The sequence below is a fragment of the Diabrotica virgifera genome, chromosome 7, assembly GCF_917563875.1.
Source record: "Diabrotica virgifera virgifera chromosome 7, PGI_DIABVI_V3a".
NCBI lineage: Eukaryota > Metazoa > Arthropoda > Insecta > Coleoptera > Chrysomelidae > Diabrotica > Diabrotica virgifera.
In genome coordinates, this window is record NC_065449.1 from 214,140,711 (window position 1) to 214,165,564 (window position 24,854).

Sequence of the window (24,854 nt, forward strand, 5' to 3'; positions counted from 1 at the left end):
TTTACACGTTTTGTAAGATATCTCGAGATAGAAAAAAGGTATTAACATGCGGTTTTCGCTATTCTGTTGCTAATTTTGTCTAATTTTGTAATATGGTATTAAAAATGCATGTTTGTATTTAATATTTTCCAAGGAACACTAGATTTCTAAAAAAAAAAATAACGCCTTCTAGCTGGCATATTACTCAGTAAGTTGGTTCGAAATCATAACTTTTACATTGACGAAAAAGATCTGTCTTCAACAAGACCAAGTTTGCAAAATTTGATTAAGCAGAACCGGACTCACAGCCAGTTTTTCATAACAAGGTTCCCACTCACCCCCACCTCTTATTTCCAAAGGTAGACCTAAACTTGTCAAATCAAATATGCGTAGAATTTTATGAAGAATACGACGATCGGATTTCCAGTGCCCCTTCATTAGGAAAATTTTGTAAAATTTAGATTTTTTAATTTTTGATATTCAATTACGCCCTCTAGCGGTGGTCCAACAATTATGAAAATAATTTCCAGGCTTTTCCTGAGGCAACTTTTGTTATAATTTTTTTTATTTCAAAGCTCTACTATAAACGGTTCCTGAGATATGGCCGAGAGCCATTCTTATTGGGACACCCGGTACAATAAATTAGTATACCAATAACGTATACCCTAAAATTAACCCACAAAATATTTTACTAACATAGTATGTACACTCTACAGTCTCCAGCTAGAGTAAAGTTTAAATGCAAGAGGAACAAAGTCCAACCCTAAAAATTGGTTTGAAATGGCAAATCCAATTTATGATACAAAAATGAACCGACACGCTACTCGAGATAGAACTCCTTATCTTCACGTGCGGTTACAATAATAATAGCAAGTTAAATGGTCAATCTACCCAGAGGGGGACGAAAGCCAAGGTTAATTAGTTATGATATATATAAAAAAATTACCAAATTTTCTCCGGATAGTTGCCTTCACAGTTGAGAAAATAAACAAAAGAAATAAATTGATTAAAGAAAATATGCAAAATTTTAAGCCTTGAAGAGGAAGTATTAATATTATTAAAAAATTTAAAATATTTAAATTGTTTCTTTTGTTTTTGTTTGGAAATTATGTTAAATATAAACTTAATGAAGTATAATATAAACTTATTTAATCTGATTTTTTAATAGATGTTTAATGTCCCTACTATTTAAAAATTAATGTTTTGATAATAATAAAAAAAATAATACTTAAATCACTGTCCAACACCAAACTAACGTAACGTCCTTTCCCAATGTCCAAAAAAAAATGATAACTAATGACTGAAGTCAAAAAGATGATTCCATCCTATGGTACCCAGTGACTGCTGCTAGATCCCCTTAATCATCCCCTGATGGTCTTGGGATGAAAATATGTAAGTGTTTCCAAGTGGCTAAAATATACAAACCCATTGTTAATTTGGGTAATCAATCTTATGGAAACAGGAAGTAAGTTGGGAGTTAAACCTCCAATAAAAACTGGTCAGGATCGATTTAAAGAAGTATTGTTTTTCTTGTTTACAAAAACCTAGGTACAACTTGACCTTGAATAACTTTATGGAATTTTATATAGAAACATGTCTACTTGAAGCTGAGAATGATATTAGAAGTTGTATCTATAAATAGTTAGTCGAAATATATAATAATGACAAGAAGAAATGAAAAGAATTTATGAAAATTATAAATTTTCCGGTCATCAATATGGCTTCCTATATGAATGAACTCTAAGATAACTCACCCGACAGCGATTGTCCAAATTCTACCAAATTAATATACTTTTCTTCTTAAAACCAATAACCAAAACAACACTTTTTCCTCCTTCAACTAAATTCACATATATTTTCCATTAAAGTAATAACTAAAATCAGATTTCCTTTTTTTTTCAAACAGCCATCGGCCACTTGGAAATGTAACAGCCGGTTTCCGAAACGTTATTCAAATCTCCGATCATCTAATCGGCTGTCAGATTTGATCAACTGTTAACCTGTGATGGGTTTCTCAAACGCCAATTATTGTAAAATTGCATGATCATCTGACATACGATTTGGTAGCGATACTGTCACAATTGGCTGTTATCCTTCAAAATTTCAATTATATTAACCTCTAAATCCAAACTTGTATCTTTAGATTCTAAAGGTGCATTCTCCCTTACGTACTGTCACTTTTGTTTGGAGCAAGAATTGAACGAGGGCATTTTAAAAATGAGGCTAGGTATTGTGACGAAAGTTGGAGATATAAAACAGTTTATTTATGATCTATAATATTTTATAATCTTATTTTTATTTTTGGTCTATATATTTACTTTTTATATTTATTTTTAATTTATTTACCGGCTGTTTTATTGTCTTCAAACTTGGCTGCTATAATTTCTCACACGTTTTCCCTCTTATTTATATCGCTATAATCATTATGTTCTGCTTTTTAGAGCTCTGGCTTCTCAAAAAATAGCTCCATGAGTCTAGCATCCTTGTTACCTTGCATTTTTAAAAGAAAAAAAATATAAATTATATAATCAAATATAAAAAATGTCCGAGATAATCCATGTTCTGCAAGTTAAATAAATATTTTAAATTATTTCTTCCATAAAAAAATCTTATTTTTATTGAATAAAATGATTTATATCATTTACATATCGATGGCTTAGTGTGAAAACCTCGTATCTCATTAAATTACAATTTTACAGGAGAGGCAAAAAACTGATTTTCTGCATAATATAACCTAAAAACAAAAATTACCGCTACATATTTTTAATTCGAGCACATTGAGATAAATATCTGATATTGGCCTAGAGCTAAAAGTGTTAAATGTTGCTATTAAATTGGAAATACAAATATTAACTATGAAAAACACGTAAATATCCTTGCAGTATATAAAGCCTTTGCCCAAGTAACTATGATAACCTCGTATACCTTGATATACGTGTTTTTCATCTTAAATGAGGTTGTGTTTAATATTATTTACGAGGTTTTCATTTTTCAGAGCTTATTGCACACCTCCAAATACTAGGTTGATACAGTACAAATCGTTTAATTTAAGGTTTATAAAATGTTTCTGTACACAGGACTACCTTTTGCTGTTCACAAAAAACATTTCTCCAAGTCGAATCTCTCAAACAAATGCTCCAAATTAAGTACCAAACTCTTGGTTATAAATATACGTGGTATTCACACTAAATCAAGAGAGCAATTGATATACGTGGTTTCTTTTTTCGGCTGTAGAAAATAGTCTAGTGTATTTGGATTTTTTCTAACAGTTGTAAATCGTGAGATACAAGGTTTTCAAACTAAAACCACCAAAATGTCATTTTCGAAAAAAAATGAGACACGAGGTTTTCACACTAAGCCATCGATATGTGTTATTTGACAATTTTTCCCGGAATTTGTTAATTACAGTAATTAAAAAACTAAAAAAACTCTTAACAGCCCGTTAATCGACGGATAGTCGCAGATTAGGTAACAGTCCATTTTTACCGCCGTTTAACAAGCGAAACTGGTTAATCGACCTTTCGCAGACTCAAAACACTCATGATCGGCTGTTAACTAACGATTAATCTTTTGTCAGGTGATCGACTGTTGTTAAAACTAGTTTGTTTGACGTTTCTGACGCATTTAATCTATTGTTAATCGTCGATTACATAATTTTTGAGATGATCATCCTTTCGGAAACCGGGCGTAAGTCTTTCTTCTTTGAAGATTAAGCTAACAGTAACTTTTTAAAAATTTTGACAGTCCTTGGTACTAGCGACAGTGGCTACTCGTGGAACTAATATGCGGTGTTGGCGATGTTGCCAGATAGAAAAGTAGCATTTTACAACGATTAAATTTAATTATGATTTTAATAAAAATATTTTCATCAAGTAACGTTCCGTTACAACTTGGGCAGTATTTTCTCACCGATGGAAAAAGGATTAGCAAACACAGCTTAATTCTGCAATCCTGAGCAGTGTCGTCAAGACCAAAAACCAAGATGGACAGACCGGATGTCATCCGTCTTACCTCAATGTCATTCGATCCCCAAACGAACATCGAAGTACACCATGGTTGACTCAGTTACGCGACAAGAACCTACACAAAGACCGTGAGCCAGAAAAAGACACACACAGTTCTGTTATCAGACATTCCTAAAACAACTCAACAGACCCATTTTGCGAACGAACCAACCATTTCATACTAACTACCATAGGCGTAACCAGGAGGTTTTAAAGCATTTAAACATCTTTCAGTCCAACACATATAAATGAATTGTGAAGGTTTAAAAAAACCGTAACAGCTGCGTAAATCCATTAAATCGTCGTATGTGCGGTGTTGCTCACATGCTCTTTTAGATTCTTTTGTTACAAAATGTTTGGCCCATATTTCACACTGAAGAAGATTATCTTCACTGTGTACATCCATGTTGTTTTAAAGAACTGTATGAAAATTGTCTGGTGCGTATTGCTCATTCAAATTGTTTTTTACCAGTGTGCATTTTCAGATGAACTTTTAAAGAAGAACTATAATCCTGTCGCTGGATTGGGTACAACGGCCTCCTTTATTCAAATGGACTTACCCAAGTTTTTTATTTTTTTTGACCCGTAGAACATAAAAATTTTGGATAACAGTTGATCCGGATGCAGATAAGATTGTTATAAACAAAGTACTTGAGGAATTACATAACAGCGATTTTTCGCAAAAACATTTTTTTTTTATTGTTTGGGTCATTCTAAGCAAAACATGTTCTTACAAGTTTTTTCGTAGGATGCATAGTTTTTGAGATAAACGCGGTTGAACTTTAAAAAAAATCGAAAAATTTTAATTTTTGAACCCGAATAACTTTTGATTAACAAATAAAATAGCAATTCTGCTTACCGCATTTGAATGTTCAAGACAAATTATGCCGGTTTTGATTATTTGCATTGCTAAAAATTAATTTTTTTATTGCCAAACAATGCTATAGACAAAGAGTGTTTCCCGTGCCCAAGGCATGCGTTTTAATGCATGCTACGTAGAAACTGCCTGTTTGTAGGCTCGCCTACTCGTTCGATTTTAAATGAGAAATGCATTGAAAACATCAATCAAGCACTATGTGTTTACAGCTTTGTTTAACAATAAAAAAATTAATTTTTAGCAATGGAAATAAATAATCAAAACAGATAGAATTTGACTTTAACTTTCAAATCCGGTAAGCAAAATTGCTATTTTATTTTTTTGAAAGTTTAACCGCGTTTATCTCGAAATCTATGAATCCTATGAAAAAATTTGTAATAACATGTTTTGCTTAGAATGGCCCAAGAAATACAACATGTTTTGTTTTGCGAAAAATCGCTGTTATGTAATTCCTCAATTTCTTTGTTTATAAAAATCTTACCGACATCCGGATCAACTGTTACCCAAAAAATTCGTGTTCTACGGGTCACTATACATAAAAAAAACTTGGGTACGTCCATCTGAATAAAGGAGACCGTTGTAACCCCCCCCCCCCCCAAACCCCGCGACAGGACTATTACATGAAAGCTGTTTTTGGAACATATTTCACATTCAAATCGACTTTGTCTTGTATGCATGCCTATTCATATGAACTTTTAAATAAGAACTAGTTGAGAACTGTTTGGTGCATATTTCACATTCAAATAGGTTTTTTCCAGTGTGAATTGCCATATGTCGTTTTAAGGAAGAAGTGCGTGAAAACCGTTTAGAGCATATCTTACATCCAATTGGTTTTTCTTGAGAATGCGTTGACACATGGTCTTTTAAATGAGTATTTTGTGAAAAGTGTTTGGAACATATTTCACATGCAAAAGGTTTTTCCCCAGTATGCACTCTCATATATGCATGCCTATTCATATGAACTTTTAAATAAGAACTAGTTGAGAACTGTTTGGTGCATATTTCACATTCAAATAGGTTTTTTCCAGTGTGAATTGCCATATGTCGTTTTAAGGAAGAAGTGCGTGAAAACCGTTTAGAGCATATCTTACATCCAATTGGTTTTTCTTGAGAATGCGTTGACATATGGTCTTTTAAATGAGTATTTTGTGAAAACTGTTTGGAACATATTTCACATGCAAAAGGTTTTTCCCCAGTATGCACTCTCATATGTAATTTTAAATAAGAACTGTTTGAAAACTGTTTGGAACATATTTCACATTCAAATTGCTTTTCCCCAGTGTGCATCTTCATATGAGCTTTTAAAGAATAGTTGTATGAAAACTGTTTGGTGCATATTCCACATCTAAATGGTCTTTCACCAGTGTGCCATTTTACATGCAATTTTAAATAAGAACTGCTTAAAAACTGTTTGGAACATATTTCACATTCAAATTGTTTTTCTTGGGAATGCGTTGACATATGTCTTTTTAAATGAGAATTATGTGAAAACTGCTTGGAACATATTACACATCCAAAAGGTTTTTCCCCAGTGTGCGTCATCATGTGAACTTTTAAGTGAGGTTTGTGTGAAAACTGTTTGGTACATATGTCACATGCAAAACGTTTTTCACCAGTATGCACTCTCATATGTTCTTTTAAAGTAAACCTTCTTAAAAACTGTTTGGTACATATGTCACATGCAAAACGTTTTTCACCAGTATGCACTCTCATATGTTCTTTTAAAGTAGAACTTCTTAAAAACTTTTTGGTGCATATTTCACATTCAAACAGGTTTTCTCCACTGTGCATCTTCATATGAACTTTCAAATAAGAACTAGTTGAAAACTGTTTGGGGGATATTTCACATTCAAGTTGTTTTTCTTGAGAACGTCTTTCTACAGCTTTCACTTTCTTTATGGCAGTTGTACATTGGGTCATTTGCTTACTTATGTGATCTTTTAATTCGTTGCATTCATCGGTTGGTGTATCTTCACATATGAAACCTAAAATCGTAGTTATCCATTAAAATGGTATTAAGCGACGAAAAGTAAAACAAAAAAAAATGTTATTTAGAGTTACGGCCCTACATATCTTTGTTGACAAAACATATTTCTTTCTATAAAAATACCCGTGACTTCCCAATGTCAGTTTGTTTATGTTTATGTACGAATGTCATGATGTCAATAACCAGTTCAACTCAGAGTATTAACATTTATGAATTAAGAACAGACCATTTCAAAACTTTGACGTTTATGTCACCTCTCAATAAGTGTATACGTGGAAACAATCGGGGGCTAATCGACAACAAGTGGAGCATGCCATGACTAAAAGTCCGCGTCAGGGTCTGCGAATAAACATATTTTTTCTATTCTCATACTATAATACAGGGGTGGCCAAACTGTGGCTCGCGAGCCACATGTGGCTCTTTAAAGGGTTATTTGTGGCTCTCAATAAATGTATCTGAATTACTTTTAATTTTTGTGTTTCAAAATGTCTTAAATTACTGACAACAAATTCTGGGCCTTTGAATAAATGAAGAGAATTGCTAGTAACCAAAAATCCAAAACCAAGAGTTAGGCAGAACATAACAACTATTAATGACCACAACTTCGAAGTTGTAAAAGGGTTTAAATATCTAGAGGCAGTCATTACAGATAATAACCACATATAAAAAGAGGTCTGATCATGGATAGATGCGTGGAATAGAGCTATGGTCAATATTAAGATCTAAGCTGCTCAAAGGACAATCTAAATTAAGACTGTGCAAAATGTACATGCAAATTATTCGCCCAATTGTTACATATGGAAGTGAAACATGGACTCTACATCAGCGAGAAATAAATATGCTGCTGGTTTTTGAAAGGAAACTTCTCAGAATGATATTTGTCCTTCAAATGATGAATTGACAGGAAAGTGGAGAAGGCGCCGTAAAGCTGAATTGGTGACAGTGTATTCTACTGAAAACATCGTCAGACAATAAAAGCTAAGATAAGATGGGTAGGTCATGTGGTAAGATCAGAGGAAAACAGAGTGTTAAAGACAGTGTTTTTTGAAAGACGGTAGAAGATCCCAGAAAAAGATGGAAGGATGATAAATAATCGAAGTCTCCTGAATTAGTAAAGCTGCTTGTAGAATTATTTGCATATTTAAAACAACGATGTGAACCATTTTATTTCACTTTAAAATTCGTGAAATCCAAACCCTGAGAGAAGAATTTAATACTTTTTTACACTTTTTAAATAAAATTGTTTAATTGCGGCTCGCGAAAAATTTCAAATTTTGAAGAATGGCTCGGACTGTCAATGAGCTTGGCCATCCCTGCATAATATATCAATTATGATGTCTCTACCTGTATCATAATGAACTTCATTATGATACAGATTTTCATTAAGAGGAAACAGTAGCGATCAACAGGTAGCGAAAACGCGTTCTAAGATTGCGGCTGTAATTTTGAATATTTTTTCGAGATATTTGGCACACATATTCGTAATATAATAAAGAATGGCGGTACAGAGCCCAATTTGAAAAATTTAATAATATGTGGAAATTACTCTGTAATTAAATACACAATTAAAAAAACGAGCCTGTACCGCCATTAAGAAGAACAAAAAAATACACTTTCTTCAAATAAACTTTTTTATCCGATGCCTAGATTTTGTGTCATTTTGGAACTACTAATGAAATAAAAAATTTTAGTAGTTCCAAAATGACACAAAATCTAGGCATCGGATAAAAAAGTTTATTTGAAGAAAGTGTATTTTTTTGTCCTTCTTAATGGCGGTACAGGCTCGTTTTTTTAATATTGTATTTAATTACAGAGTAATTTCCACATATTAATATATCTTTCAAATTAGGCTCTGTACCGCCATTCTTTATTATATTACGAATACGTGTGCCAAATATCTCGAAAAATATTCAAAATTACAGCCGCAATCTTGGAACGCGTTTTGGCTACCTGTTGATCGCTACTGTATCACCTTAAGATACAGATTTTTAACCAATAGAATCGCGATATCCAATAGATGGCGAGTCAAATACACACGCTTTGACAGTTCTCAATATGTAAACAAACTGTCAAACTGACAAACTACTTAATTTGTTCTGCGTTAAAAAATTAATAAATTTGAATATATTTTTTATTGTGAATGATCATAGAAAAAATCGTGTATGTATACAACTTGCATTTAATTATCATTATGAAGCTCGTACTCTATACGAAACTCGCCGCTAGCAGCTCGTTTCATAATGACCATCATTAAATGCTCGTTGATAATATACTATTATTTGTGAATATTTTTGGACATTGTGTTTCTTAAATTTTTTACCCTTTTAATAGTTTTTTAGTTGTATTTTGCGAACATTTTGTTGTTGATTTTGTGTAGTTTTTATTTGTAGAAGTATGTACTTAAATGACTTTATTTACTTTTAAGCAGTGAATAAATAAAGATGGGTGAATATTTTCGAAAGTTGTTGGCAGACAATACCTACAGATGTTGCTTGTAGGTACACTAGTTAGTTATTTAGCATTTTTATAGTGAATTTTATAGCTTTATTGTTATATTTGACCATTGTTTATGTTTCTCAGATCATAACTTATTTAGTTCAGTTGGTTTTATGCTTAAAATAAAGCACTGATGGTAACGGATAAAACTGAACTTTATCAGGATTACTTCACATTCCACACTTCAAAACACAACAGAAATTAAGCATATTATCGATTATTTCAGTAAAAATGTTAAATTAATCCTTGTACAAAACAAAATTACAAATAAACGCAACTAAAATGATCTAAAACACATAGAACTGATAGAATAACATTTATGTTTCCCTCCCAGTCGCCATATTGACATAATCTTGACAGCATGTTGGAATGGTCTATTTATATTATTATAACCTAGCGATTTTGCCCGACACTATTAGGCCTGGATCCCGCGTACCAAAAAAGTTGATTAATAGCAAACTGAAAATTTGTTAATAGCTTAATGGTGTCTAGTCGCACAAACTTTGATCTACGGGAACACTGGAACTGGGGAAGTTTTAATTTTCGTACAGGTTCAAAATTTGGAGCATCAGACTATGAAAACGTCCCATGTATTTTGTCGCACAGAACTTCCAATTGATTTGGTACCCTTTCATTAAACTCTCATGCAAAAATCAGACTGCTATTTATCACCTGTTATAATTTCTGTCATTTGATATGTTCTACGTGTCGGACTTATTAAAATGCCAATTGGTGATAAATACCAGTATGATTTTTGCATGACAGTTTAGTGAAAGGGTAACAAATCAATTGGAAGTTCTGTCGGACAAAATATATGTGACGTTTTCAAAACAACTATTAACAAATTTTCAGTTTGCTATTAATCATAAAGATATACACAAAATAACCTGGATCTCTCCTGATGGAAAAACGAGAAACCAAATAGACCATGTCCTCATTGAAAGAAAACACAACAAATCTGTGACTGATTGTAGAAGTTACAGAGGAGCAGACGCGGATAGCGATCATATATTGACAATAGTCAAACTTAAGCAAGAAATTCCCAAGCTAACAAGAAAAGGAACACAACGGAAAAAATACCAATTAGAGCGACTCCAAGATAAAGAGGTAGCAAAAAGAACAGAGAAAGAGATAAACAAGAGATTGGAAAGAATCACGACCGGGAACCTAGAAGAGGAATGGGAACAAATACAAGCAGCTGTGATAGAAGCGGCAGACCTTAGCATTGGGAAAGCAGAAAAAGAAAATAGAGAACAATGGTTTGATGAGGACTGCAAAAGAATTCTAGAGCAGAGAAACAACGCAAAAATGGAAAATATTAGAAACAACACAGAAAAAAGTAACGAGTATTATAAAGAAAAGAGAAGAGAAGCTAAGCGATTATGTAAGCAAAAGAAGAGAAAATCACTGGAAAAGCAACTAGAAATAATAGAAGAAAACTATGTCCAAAAAGAAGTTAAAAATTTTTATCAAGGAGTAAAAAAACACGAGGGACTCAAAATAAATGCACAATGTTTTGCAGAAATAAAGATGGTATGTTGCTGGGAGACAAGACAGAAAAATTGAATAGATGGGCAGAATACTTCGGAGAATTATTAAACGATAAAGTCCAAACAGAAACAGAAATGCAACAGCGAGGGCAAGAAATCGAAAAACAACAAATACAAGAAGCGGAACCACAACAAACACAAGCACCGACAGAAAGGGAGATAATCACAGTAATAAAGGACCTAAAAAATAATAAAAGTGCCGGAGAAAGCGGAGTTCCAGCAGAGATATTAAAGGTAGGAGGAAATATACTGCAGCAAAAAATAGCTGGACTTATAAAGAAAATATGGGACAACGAAAAAATGCCGGAGCAATGGAACACAGCAGTAATAAAGGACCTAAAAAATAATAAAAGTGCCGGAGAAAGCGGAGTTCCAGCAGAGATATTAAAGGTAGGAGGAAATATACTGCAGCAAAAAATAGCTGGACTTATAAAGAAAATATGGGACAAAGAAAAAATGCCGGAGCAATGGAACACAGCACTCATCTGCCCAATTCACAAGAAAGGTGATAAGACCATATGTGAAAATTACAGAGGAATCGCACTGTTAGAAGTGGTGTATAAGGTATTAGCAAAAATTATAAGAACTAGATTGAAAGCTTATGAATCAGAGATAATAGGAGAATACCAGGCTGGTTTCAGACAGGAAAGAGGAACAACCGATCAAATTTTTTTGCTAAAGTTATTACAAAACAATAGTTATGAACAAAATCTAGGCTTACATATGCTCTTTATCGATTTTAAAAAGGCTTACGACTCAATCTCACGAAACGGGCTATACGAAGCAATGAGAGCACTAGGAATATCAGAGAAACTGATACGATTAGTTAAAATGACGTTAACCAACACAGTCAATAAAGTCATGATAGAAGGCAGTTTTTCAAACCAGTTTAACGTCAACAGAGGATTAAAACAAGGGGACCCCCTGTCAACAGACTTGTTCAATCTAGTACTAGAAAATATAATTAGAGGAGCCAATATCCAGACAAGCGGCACGATTCTTAACAGAAGACAACAGTGTATAGGTTTTGCAGATGACTTGGTGTTTCTGACACGTTCAAGAATAGAACTTCAAAAAATGTTCAAGCAATTTGAAGAAGAAGCAAAAAAATATGGCCTGACTATAAACCAAGGAAAAACCAAGTATATGGAAATGAGAGGAGAAAATGCTGAAGAAAATAAGTGGATTACTCTAAGGACAAATGACAAAGATTATAAATTTGAGAAGGTAACTGAATTTGAGTACCTTGGAGTCACAGTTACAAATAGAGGAGACGAAGAGAGAGAGATAGATAAACGGTTGTTAAAAGGTAGCAAAGCAGTAGGTTCATTAAACGCACTGTTGAAGGCAAAAAACGTGTCCAGGGCAGCCAAGATCCGAGCGTATGAAGCAATAGTGAGACCAACGGTGCTGTATGCATGTGAAACTTGGACAATGAACCAGAAAGTAGAAAAGAAGCTAGAGATTTGGGAGAAAAAAATATTGAGAAAAGTTTTTGGTGGTATAAAGGAGGATAACGGGGAATGGCGCAGAAGAACAAACCAGGAGCTAATGTAGATGTATAAGAAACCTAAAATAACTCAGAAAATCAAGGCACAGAGAGTTAGATGGTTGGGCCATGTTTTACGAATGCCACAAGAAAGAAACGTCCTAAGAGTTTTATCAGCAGGAGAACAAGGGAAGAAAAGAAGAGGGAGACCACGAAGGAAGTGGTTTGATGCCGTCCGGACTGACCTAGAAGAAATGGGTACAAGAGACTGGAGAGGACAAGTACAGGACCGCAAAAAGTGGAAGAAATTAGTCAAGACTATCGAAGCCAAGGGCCTCTAAGGCCTGTAGGGCTGTTATATATAACAAATCAATTGGAAGTTCTGTCTGACAAAATAAATGGCACGTTTTCGTAGTCTGACGTTCTAAGTTTTTAACCTGTTCCAGTGTTCCCATACATCAAAGTTTGTTCATTAAGCTATTAACAAATTTTCAGCTTGATATTATTCAATTTCTTTTTGGTACGCGGGATCCTAGTCTATATCTACAGTTACTCCACTCAATTTTTTCAAAATTTTAACATCGACAAACTTTCAAAAGAATTAAAAAATATATTTTTTCTACAACCACTATTCAAAGTGCACTTTTCTGCACGGTTTTATGTTAGCAAACTTGATATTTTCTCACAGTGTAAGATATTTGACATTAGTGTGCAGAAAAGTGACGTTTCTGTGCCGCAAAGTGACTTTTCTGTGCCGCTAAGTTCTTTTCTGCACAGTTGACTACCTCATTCTGAGTAACGTTATATTCTGTTTACATCCGTGGACTACCGCATTCTGAGTAACGTTATATTCTGTTTACATCCGTGGTTAAACTTTAGACAAATATATAACCTATAAGACAATTATTATATTTAACTGTAGCATAGAAACTAAATTATGGATGTTACAACTGTTTTATTTTACAATTTTCTTATTAAACATTTTATAATTATCAAATAACCAATAAGGATTTAGCAACCTGTGCAAGAGACGTCGAATGAAGTAGGTTTTGTGTAAATCCGTGACTGCATAAATATAATGTCAATAATGTGTAATAATTGTTTAAATTTAAACAAATTAAGGCAGTGCATTAATTTTTTAACTGATTTCTGTGTAATTTATTTGGGTATAAGGAAGTTAAATTGATTAGTAGGTATTAATTAAATACTTACAGTTTAAAATTTATCACATAGGTACCTATTATAATTAATCGTCGTTTGGAAATTGTGATTTTTATTTTTAGGAAAAATTGTGCTTGTAGAAAAAGTATAGTGTGAAACACGTGCAGAAAGATAATTTCTCACTCGTTTGAATTGCGGCACTCGCTTGCGCTCGTACCGCAACTTTTCAAACTCGTGAGAAATTAGTATCTTTCTGCACTTGTTGCACAATATACTATTTTATACATTAAACGTCTTGCATGTAAACCAAGTACATATAAAGTAACATAAGGCTTTCAAAACCATATTGTTTTCACCCTTGCTACATCATTAAAAAATGGTGAAAACATTGAATTACCCATGTCCGTCCGTCCATAATCACATCTCGTCCGTTATTATAGAAGATAAACAAAGAGATAAGGTGTTAAATATCAGTAGTTAAATAGTGTAAGACAGTAAGGGTAAATAATTTCAGTTGAGACTTCTGGTTCTAAAATTACAACCGGAAGTGACATATTTATTGTTTAAATGGGATATATGTGATGATTTTTTTTTGTGTAATATTTTGTCCTGTAAATGGATTCTGTTGGACAATAAACGCTATTATTATTATTATTATTATATGATATATCTATGAACAAGTATTGAAAAGACGAGTTCAAATATAAGGTTCAGGTTTTACTTAAAATCTCATCCGGTTAAAAAGTTGTGACCAGAAGTTTTTCAAAAATATCTCAAATCAAATGCATATAGCATTTACAACAGGTCAAGTACAAAATAGCAGTATATAATATTGTCTATTAAAATACTAAGGTATATGAAATTACAAAACAAAAATAATTATAAAAATACAACGAATAGATATACAGATAAAAATACAACAAAACTATATAGTTTTGCAAAGTTCCACTCTCCCCAGACCTTGGTTCAAGTCTACCTGTGGGTATGGAGAGTTGACCTATATCCCATTTTTTCTTTTTTCCTATTTCTTCTTGAGAGATAAGTCCAAAATTTCAATGTTTTTTTAAATAGGCAATATGCTATTTAATGGACATCTCAAGTCTTGACGTCACAAAATTGGGAGGAGCTTATATTTGGCTCCAAACAATTTTGTTGATAATGTTAAACACTCATAAGGAATTTTTAATTTATTGTTTACGTGGTTTGTGTGACAAAATAAGACTTTTCATTTAGTTATTTAGTTAAAGAAACGTGCCAATTAAGAGATTTTTATTCGTTTTTGCCCAGGTGAGTAAATTTAATGCAATGATTAGAACGTAAACAGTTTTGAGGTTATGTTTATTTTCAATCACTAAGGAATAAAAAGCACCTGAGCAAAAACGAATAAAAATCTCTTAATTAACACGTTTCTTTAACGAAATACCTAAATGAAGTCTTATTTTGCCACACAAAGCACATAAGTGAAAAATTCCTTATGACCATTTAACTTTACAAACAAAATTGTTTGGAGCCAATATAAGCTCCTCCCAATTTTGTGACATTTGTGACGTCAGACTTAGGCTGTCCATTTCTTACACTCTGTATTGGTAACATTGAGATATGTATAACTACACAAAATTTGGCTGTGCAATGATGAAACCACTGTGTATTCCTTTTAAAGTTCATACACAGTGAGATATCTCAGTGTTGAACGACATCATAACTTCAAATTATTTTCAATGTCACAGCGATACTGAGATATCTCGCCAATGCCACACTATCATAGACTTGTAGCAACAGCTGCATCTACAATCCACAGCGGAATATACTGCAGAATGCACTGTCCAGTATTTTCAAGGGTTTAGGTAATTCAACTGACTCAGAAGATGTAGATGATAGAGATGAGGATCCTGATTACATTTACCTGACACATGATCAAGTTTGTTTTATTGTTTACTAAAAAATGTTTTTCTACATGAAAAGCAGAGTACTTAGCAAAAGCAGAGTTATAGCTAATGAAAAATAGGTTCATATTCGAAAAATTCCAAATAGAATACAGTGGACTCGCGATTATCCGAGGTAACTGGGACCGTGACTACCTCGGATACGGAAAAACTCGGTTAACACTTAGATTGGTTATATTGATAGAAAAACACATAAATAATCATAACTGTGGATATTTTAATGACAAAATTAATACATTATTGGCTATAAAAGATAAAAACGTTTACCTTATCAATATTACTGTTTAAAAAGTCTTTGATTTTATATAAGCTTTATTCCTCTTTTTGATTTTGAGGCGGCGATATTGCGCCAAGGTTGAAAATTGTAACTCACATGTTATGACTTTTGCCTCGGTTAACCGAGGAACTCGGATGACCGAGACTCGGATAATCGCGAGTCTACTGTAATTCAATGTGAAATAACCAAATAATGAAGCATTCTTAGGGAAAACACATTACAACTTTTTTAGTGTTTAAAAAAATTTATTTCGGTTTTTATAAAAAAAATTCTAGCATAAAATGTAAGCAAGTTACGCTCAAAATAAAGTTGGTCCCTTTTGTTTTGGCAAAAAAGAATCAGGAAGATCACCCCCCAATTAGCAACTTAAATAAAATTAACCTTTACCGCTTCACAAGTTACTTTACTTATGTTGTGTTTATATGATCTGTAAGTTTCATCGATTCAAAATGCTTATTTTTGAAAAAATTTCGTTTTAAAGTGAAATTTTTAAAAATTTTAATTTTGAAAAAAATGCTTTTTTTCAAAATAACTTAAAAATTGTTAGAGATACCAAAAATCTTAAACAATAAAAAGTCGGCTTTACTTTTCTGAATACTTTGTATTTTTTTGTTTTTCTGTAAGACAAAAATTGGTTAAGATTCAGTGTTTCTAAATTTGCATATACTCGTGATAAGTGACTCGTTCAAGCCCTTTTAACTACAGCTCTTTCAAAAATAAGGACTTTGAACCGATGAAACTTACAGATCATAATATGATCAATACATATGGTAAAGGGGTAACAATTAAGTTCATTTGAAATGCTAATTAGGGAGTGATTTTCCCAATTTCTTACCAAAAAAGGGACCAACTTTATTTTGAGCATAACTTGTTTACTTTTGATGCTTAAAATTTTTTTTAAAAAACAAAAATAAGCATTGTTTAAACACTTCAAAAAAGTTAAAATGAGTTTTCCCCAAAAAAGTGCTTCGTTTTTTGGTTATGGCATGTTAAAATATTCGATTTGGAATTTGATGAATATGAACCTATTTTTCATTAGCTACAACGCTGCTTCTGCTAGGTATAGTGACCTATATATACACCATGTTTTTCACTTTTTTACGTGCTATATTTTTGATAGAATTTATTTTTTTCGACCAAATACTTACTTTTTGAGAAATTTGCGGAAAACCATCTGAAAACGTGGTTATTTTGTAGAAAAATTAACATATTGACTCGCAAATAACTCAAAAACTATTAACTTGGTGAAAAAACTTTATAGAACAAAAGTTGCTTAGAATTAATCAGTTTATCCAATTCCGGACTTATTTCGAACATATATTTTTCACCCCCAAAAGGGGGTCAAACACCTCTAGGGCAAAAGCACACATCAGCACAATATCACTTTTTTTCTTTGACTTGTTAGCTATGTGTATGCCAAATTTCATGTAAATCCAAGTGGTTCTTTAAAATTTAGAGGTTTTGCAATATCATCGTTGTGCGGGTAAAATCTGCTATGTAGACTTTTCATTTTTTGGTGAAATTGAGTTATGAGCACAGAAATTCTCAAAATTTAATTCTTAACACATTCGTATAACCTGCTATAGGCTATGAATAGAATTAACCAAGTTATAAACATTTGGTTAAAATCTGCTATGTGTTCAGGTGAGGTAAAATCACAGTTTTATGTCTCCCCTGTAAAATTTAATTTTTTACACATAGCAGATTTTGCTCGCGCAACAACGATATTTTTACTTTAAAGAAGGTACTAATAAGTCAATAAGTGTTTTATTTAAAAACACTGGTACAGCTCTTACAAGAAAAGAGATATTCGGATAATTCAAAAAACAAAATTTTAGTGATGCCTCGGGATAATATGGCAGGACTATGAAACAAAATCAGCTCTTCCATTTTTCCACAGAATGTTTTAAAGTTCGGAGAAAATACAACGCTTTCATTCACCCCTGTATAATGCCATGCAAGCAAAATTTTGTTGTTACCGGAATAATACCAAATGATATCATTACATATATCTACAAAATGGTGCAAGAATCTTGAAAATCGGACCACAAAAATAATAAATTTATAAATAATTGTCAAACTTAATCAAAAATTTTGGGTGGCGGAATTTTGTGTCGGTGAGTACTTATATCGTCAGCTTACTGCCAAAACCAACTAACTCCACTTTTTAAAGTTTTGAGGAATCAACGTTTTAAACTTTAATTTGAAATGAAAAATCGTTTGAATTTAAAAATGATTTAATGACTGAAAAATATTAAAGTAAATAACATTATAAACGAAACATTTTGTTAAAAAATTATTAAAATGAAGTGAAAGTTAAAAAAAGTACAAAAAACATTTTTTTCGGCACTTGTCAGGTTTTGGCTGTACAAAGTTAGTCAACTTCTAGGTAACTTTGAACATCACTGTCCTCCATATCAGGCACTTGTCTTGTTTTGGCAGAACTAGAATATTGTAAATGATAAAATACTATTTTATTTAAACAGAGATGTGCAGACAACTGCACATATCTCTTTTTGGCTGAATAAAAGTGTCATCATTGGAATTAGTTGTTTTGAGACCCTTCTGTTTCCCACACTTAAAATCTGGTTTGAAGTGTCTGGTTTCATCAGTACATTCTTTGATAATTATTAAGTACAAAGGCGTACTTAACTCAGAATCGACAAAAAGTGGAGTTAGTTGGTTTTGGCAGTAAGCCGACGATATATTTTAGTGGTATAATATGGAATACGTAATTATGCATAAGTAGTGTGACCAACTAGCCCGAAAAATCCGGGACATGGCCCAAATTACGAAGTCGTGTCCCAGCGTCCAGGACAAGGCTTCCGGGCCATCCGAATTTTCAAAGTTTTGGTAAAATTCCATATTGAAATTTTTAATGCAACATTCTTCTAAGAATTCACATCAAATTGAATTGGTGGGACGAAAAAAAGTCGACAATTTCTAGACTGTTAAACTAATACCACATCCAAAACGCATGCATTTTATATCGTCGTATTATAGTTCTACAAAAACTCTAACGCTGGACTTTTTCCGGATTCTGTATTTTAATTATCGTCTTCTGAAAAGACGATTTACAAACATGAATATCAAATAATGATAATAATTACATTTTAACCCAATGTTCATGTTCAATTTACATGGAAATCCAACATTAGTTGATTTTCTAATTTTTCGTTTTTTGAGAACGATTTCCGGCTTGAAAGTCGAAACGTCAAAAACAAAAAAAGTCAAAAAACAAAAATGTAATTATCATTACAACCCATTCCATGAAAAAAATTTTTGTCAACATAAAAATGTTAAATAATCAATAAAATGATGATATTAAAGTTTTATATTAAAACAAAATGGCCCGATTTTCATTGAAAAGTCCCGGATTTTAGGTAGTTTTTTCAGTCTTGTCCGGAATTCGACTAAATTGGAGTTAATCACACTATGCATAAGTAAACCTAAATAAATAAAGTACTGTTTATTATTATAATTGAATCAATTAGTCTCATTTATAAGAAAATACAATACTTTAATCAAAAAGCGGTTCAACTCTCCAGGACTTCCCCAATGTTATAATTTGATATTATTATGATGCGTTTAGGTCATAGATTTAAGGTGTTTTCATTAATCTAAGGTTTAGGTTAAAGATTAGATATTATGTATTTACTTACTTTGTTTAACTTCAAGGGGACACAGTTTATCTTCATCCTGTTTTACGTCTGTCTTCAAGGGATATTCCTCCGAGTTTAAATAATCAAATGAATGGTGTGTAGTTTCACTTTGAGGCTCTTCCTTAATCTCAGATTTAAAGGTATCCAGAAGAACATCATTCAACTCATTATGATCTACTTCTATTTTACACGTCTCCTCCATAACTTCTTGTTTAACTTCCATTTGATTTGATTGGTATTGTATTGCAGAAGCAGAAATTAATATATTTATTTTAAGTTTGCTGACAACAATTTCACAAACAAGAAGCACAATCAATCACAATCACAAAACACAAAAGAAAAGCACAAGGCCACATAACTTGTTTGTCATTGTCATTGTCATTTGTCTTATCGCTTTATTACTTGGACATTTAAACCTTGATTACACGTAAAGCCGGACTCAATCGACTCGTGTACTTGGCGAATAATCGTCACTTACGTATACTGGCAATGCTGTGTGAGTGGGTTACTAGTACAATTATTGTACTATTTGTCAAACACTAATAATAATAATGTTAATACTACTATTAATTGACAAAGAATTGTTCTAGTAACCCTCCCAAAAGACATAGTAGGTAACGCAAGTAACGATTATTCGCCAAGTACAAGAGTCGTTTGAGCCAGGCTTAACGAGTAACGAGTATTGTAGCGAGACAGAGTTCTCGGCCGAGTACCTCGACCTCCCACCTTCAATCGTATACTCGCCAATCCACTCGGTATGTGTAAACAACACTCGCTGTGTAACTGTGCTTACCACTTCATCAGAGGAGACGACTTGTGTTAATCAATGTGATTTGAAGATGCTCAAAAATAGCTAACAAATGGAACTCAGATAGGACAATAAAGTTTAGTTCAATTGTATTGATAAGTCACACCCGTGCTTATGAAATTTCAAATCTTTGGAGTATAAATAAACAAAAACGTGATGCAGCATATGTATCGATTGTAGAAGAAATAAATATTGTTGGTTTTAAAACTCAAGAAGTCAAATAAAATAAAAAATTTAAATTCGACATATAGACAAGAAATAAAAAATCAATGAATCGAAGAAACCGGGAGCAGCGAGATTTGGTCTTCTTAAAATCCATTGTCTCTAGTCTATAGTCCAAAGAAGCTTATCTCCTTCTCATGATATATCCGTCAATTCTTGTATAAGTAGTGGTATAAGTCAAGTCGCTTGATATATTTTTCATGTTAGCTTTAAGACCGCGTCCCACCATCAAATAATTTGATCAAATTGGTTTGAGCAAACTGAAAGTGACAGTTAGTGACGTCACATCCTGAGTGTTCATTGTGGATAATAATGAAAAATTTTAATTTTCAATAAAGTACAAACAAGTTAGACAACTCAATACAAAAAATTTGATCAAACTAGACTGATAGTGAGAGCACAGATTTTTAGAATTTCAAAAAAACTGCAATTGTGACGTCACTTTGACGTACTTCCTCAAGTACGTCAAGTTTGCTCAAACTGTTTGATCAAATTATTTGATGGTGAGACGCGGCCTTTACGATCCATAAGTACCTACACTACTCCTTGTTTTTGTGAATCGAAACTGAACTGACTCGCCTCCAAATTCAAAAATGGCCAAATACGTATAAACCAACTCTCGCCCTCACCACTCTCTCGGCCTAAATAGTAAACAGTTTGCTGTCTCGCCACTGTACTCGTTACTCGTTACGTGTAATCAAGCCAATATATTTCCGCACAGCTCCAAGGATTATGAACACCGAACGCACAAGTTGATTGCAGATCCTAGCCACAGCATAGAAAACGCATTTCTCCATTCCTAGTCATTTCTGGTTTGACCCCGTGTCTCTGTCTTTTTCAGGTCCTCTATATCTCATCTCACCATTTCTTTCATAATTTATTTAAATGGCTCTTATTATTATTAATCCTTAAATCTGTCTGGTTTATTGTCTCTTTGGAATGTTCTTTACACTCATTTTATCCTGTTGCCTGTTATGTTACTTACTCATTTTCTCTCATCTCCGTTTACAATAAAAAACACCATACAGCCAATCACTCTGGTCTGTCATATATATCACTTTCCTTACTTAGTAACATTCTGTCACTTCTTTCTTTTTAGATTCTTAGACTTTACTTAACAATAGGATACTGCACACCTACATCCATTACGACCCATTCAGTCAAACTTCTTTCAGACTACAACATTTAAGTTTTAATGCATTCACTATTCTCTTTTTTTCATCTATCTTTTCATTTCCATTCATATCAGGCAACTTCCAATATCCATTTATCCCAATTTAAAATAATTTTTTCACATTTTACATTTGTTTGATTTCAGTGGCAATCACATACGTTCATAAAGTTCTGCACTTAAATATATTTCATTTAGTTCAGTCTGTTCACTCCACTATCACCAATAGAAATCAATCTCATACTTCTGTATTTCATATACTTATTCAATTTAGATTCTTCTTTACATACTGACACCAACCCACAATTTGACCTATATTGGTAGCTCTCATTCTAATTATTTTATTCACTAATCTACGTTGGTAGACTATCAAGATACATTACTTCCAATTCATTCAGTCCTTCCAAAACTACATAAAGATGAATTAGACTTTATGTCACATAGTTTAATTTTATTATATTATTACATACTTTTATTCATTCCACAATATTATATACAATCATATCCTTCACACATATATCTACCTCACTAACAGTAATCTTTAGTTATTTAATTTTGTTAACAATTATTTTCCAACTTTTAACAGACATAATTATTCATTGCAATAGTATAATAATAAATTTAACACAATAAATAGCCACCTTTTGTATATACATATACTGTTTTCTCGCAATATTCTACCGTTTACCTTCAACCTGTTGCCTGCTTGCCTTGTTAGGCAACCAACAGTACATCACATAAAAATACTCTTAAATTCTGGTTTTTTTGGTTTGTTTAGCTTTGTTTTTACACGCAAGTCTAATTATCTTTTATTATGTAGTGTATTTCCTTGTTTCAACAAAACTCAACTTTCATCTCGTCATTTCACATCCGATGACGTCACAACTTAAACCATGAAATATATCTGCATTAAATTTAATGAATCTATAAGTTATTCTGGAATAGAGAGTTGCTAATTTAAACTTTACAGTAGATTTTATTATTCAAATAATTTAAATTATTTTTGCAGACAAACCTTTGCATTTTATTAAAAAATCCAAAATCAAATGAAACTTTAACCAAAAATTGGCTTTATCTTGTCATGTCATGTCACCCTTGTCAAATTGTATATCCACTTCCAAATTTCTCAGTTGGTCCATGCCACGGTTATTAGACTTTATTATTATTACTAATGTCTAAGAACCGTGGGTCCATGCCCCGCGCACTCTAATAAAAAACATGTAATCGTATTTATTTTCCTTCCATTTTGTCAGAGGCGCTGATGTCGGCATTATGATTGGTGGAACATGACTTTTGACAAATCCTGCGCTATCTGTGAATCTGTGTTCAATGTTCGTGTTCGTTCGTTCGTTGTCGTTCAGTTATTTTATATCATGCCCCGCTAACTCTAATAAAAAACATGTAATCGTATTTATTTTCCTTCCGTTTAGTCAGAGGCGCTGATGTCGGCATTGTGATTGGTGGAACATGACTTTTGACAAATCCTGCGCTCTCTGTGAAGCTGTAATCTGTGTTCGTGTTCGTTCGTTCGTTGTCGTTCACTTATTTTATATGGTCGGATATGTGATGTGTTTGGTGTTTGTGTCACCATAAAAAGCTGATATTCAGTCGTGTTGTTTGATATTTTTGTTATTTCCGAGTACCTTTTTAAAGGTAAGTTTTTCTGATTGTAGGTACTGTTTATCCAACAGTTTTAAAATACACATTTTATTTCGCGTTTTGTTGTTGGGTCTAATGGCCGATCAGCTGTTGTGTGCAGCCGATAAATTCAACAAGTAAACATATATTTAATCGAAATTAAATACTCATATTTCTATGTAAAATGTCACATTATTGTATAAATAAATAATTAAGAAACAAAAGTTGTTTGTGTTTTACCTTTATTGTCCACTTAAATAAAATAATATTAAATATTGGAAGTACCGTATGGAGACTATGGTGTACCTAGCGTGGAGGCTAGGCTAGATAACGCTACCCTTCCTATCCAATCAACAGCAAGAACGTTTAAAATTTCACACCTATCATGTCGAAGCTACAGACCACTTATGTGGAGGCCAGATTTGTAGTATCCTTCCAATTTTCCAGGTGCTGAAATACGTGACATATTTTTTGAAGGGTAAGATCGCATTCTACCAAATCACACAACACTTTTTTTCTATGTTTTATATGGTCGGTTATGTGATGTGATGTGTTTGTGTCACCATAAAAAGCTGATATTCAGTCGTGTTTTTTGATATTTTGTAATCGAGTACCTTTTTAAAGGTAAGTTTTTCTGATTGTAAGGTAGAGATTTTCTGACTGTAGGTACTGTCCATCCAACAGTTTTAAAATACACACTTTATTTCGCGTTTTGTTGTTAGGTCTAATGGCTCCGTTCAGCTGTTGTGTGCAGACGGTGGAAAAGTTCAACAAGTAAACATTTATTTAATCCAAATTAAATACTCATATTTCTATGTAAAATGTCACATTATTTTATAAATAAATAAGTAAGAAACAAAAGTTGTTTTTGTTTTACCTTTATTGTCCACTTGAATAAAATATTAAATATTGGAAGTGCCGTATGGAGGCTATGTACCTAGCATGGAGGCTAGATTATGGCACCCTTCCTATCCAATCAACAACAAGAACGTTTAAAATTTCACACCTATCATGTTGAAGCTACAGACCACTTATGTGGAGGCCAGTGGGCCCGGATTACGTACACTCGATACGCATCGTATCCGCCATGTTTACCGTAGGGAGTGATTACAAAACCTCTTTCCCTACGTTGTCGATGCGAGTCAACTCGAAGGCACTGCTCGATACCTACGACCCTGTCGAGTTGCCAACTCGAACTATCTATCTCTCTCTGATAGATCGCTGATCTCCTATAACGCTTTCTCTCTTGCCGGTCCAAGTATAAAAATTAAGAAAAGTGAATACATAATTACATAACATACTTACTTCATACTTTGATTTTTTCAATTGAAAAATAATGTAAATCGTTAATCAAACGATATTTAGATTATACACGGTTTTGATAATAATTCTCATGTTTTTAACATTAAAAAAATATATTGTTTAAATCTCCCAGTGAGGTGTTATTACACTCATTACACGGACAGAAGTTCTCTAATACTTAATACTTATTCCTATTTTAAAAATATGCGAAGGAAAGCTCTGAGACAGAATTCGATGAAGTGAATAGGTAGTTAGCAGTGACCATTACGACCTTTAGTAATATTTTTA

At 32.8% G+C, this 24,854-nt stretch overlaps 1 protein-coding gene and 1 long non-coding RNA gene across 2 annotated transcripts; one reads left to right on the forward strand and one right to left on the reverse strand.

The window, feature by feature from the left end:
* Positions 1-550: 550 nt before the first annotated feature.
* LOC114335462 (gastrula zinc finger protein XlCGF57.1-like) lies at positions 551-19,741 on the reverse strand. Its single transcript, XM_028285705.2, has 2 exons — positions 19,426-19,741; positions 551-6,845 (listed from the first exon to the last, which is right to left on the reverse strand). Exons 1-2 carry the CDS (start codon positions 19,646-19,648, stop codon positions 5,512-5,514), a joined length of 1,557 nt encoding a protein of 518 aa, XP_028141506.2. The 5' UTR covers positions 19,649-19,741; the 3' UTR covers positions 551-5,511.
* A 4,007-nt stretch (positions 19,742-23,748) lies between these two features.
* On the forward strand, positions 23,749-24,125 carry LOC126887791 (uncharacterized). The gene is made up of 2 exons (XR_007699203.1): positions 23,749-23,888; positions 23,987-24,125. It is a non-coding gene; the product is annotated as an uncharacterized LOC126887791 (long non-coding RNA).
* The last annotated feature ends 729 nt before the right edge of the window (positions 24,126-24,854 follow it).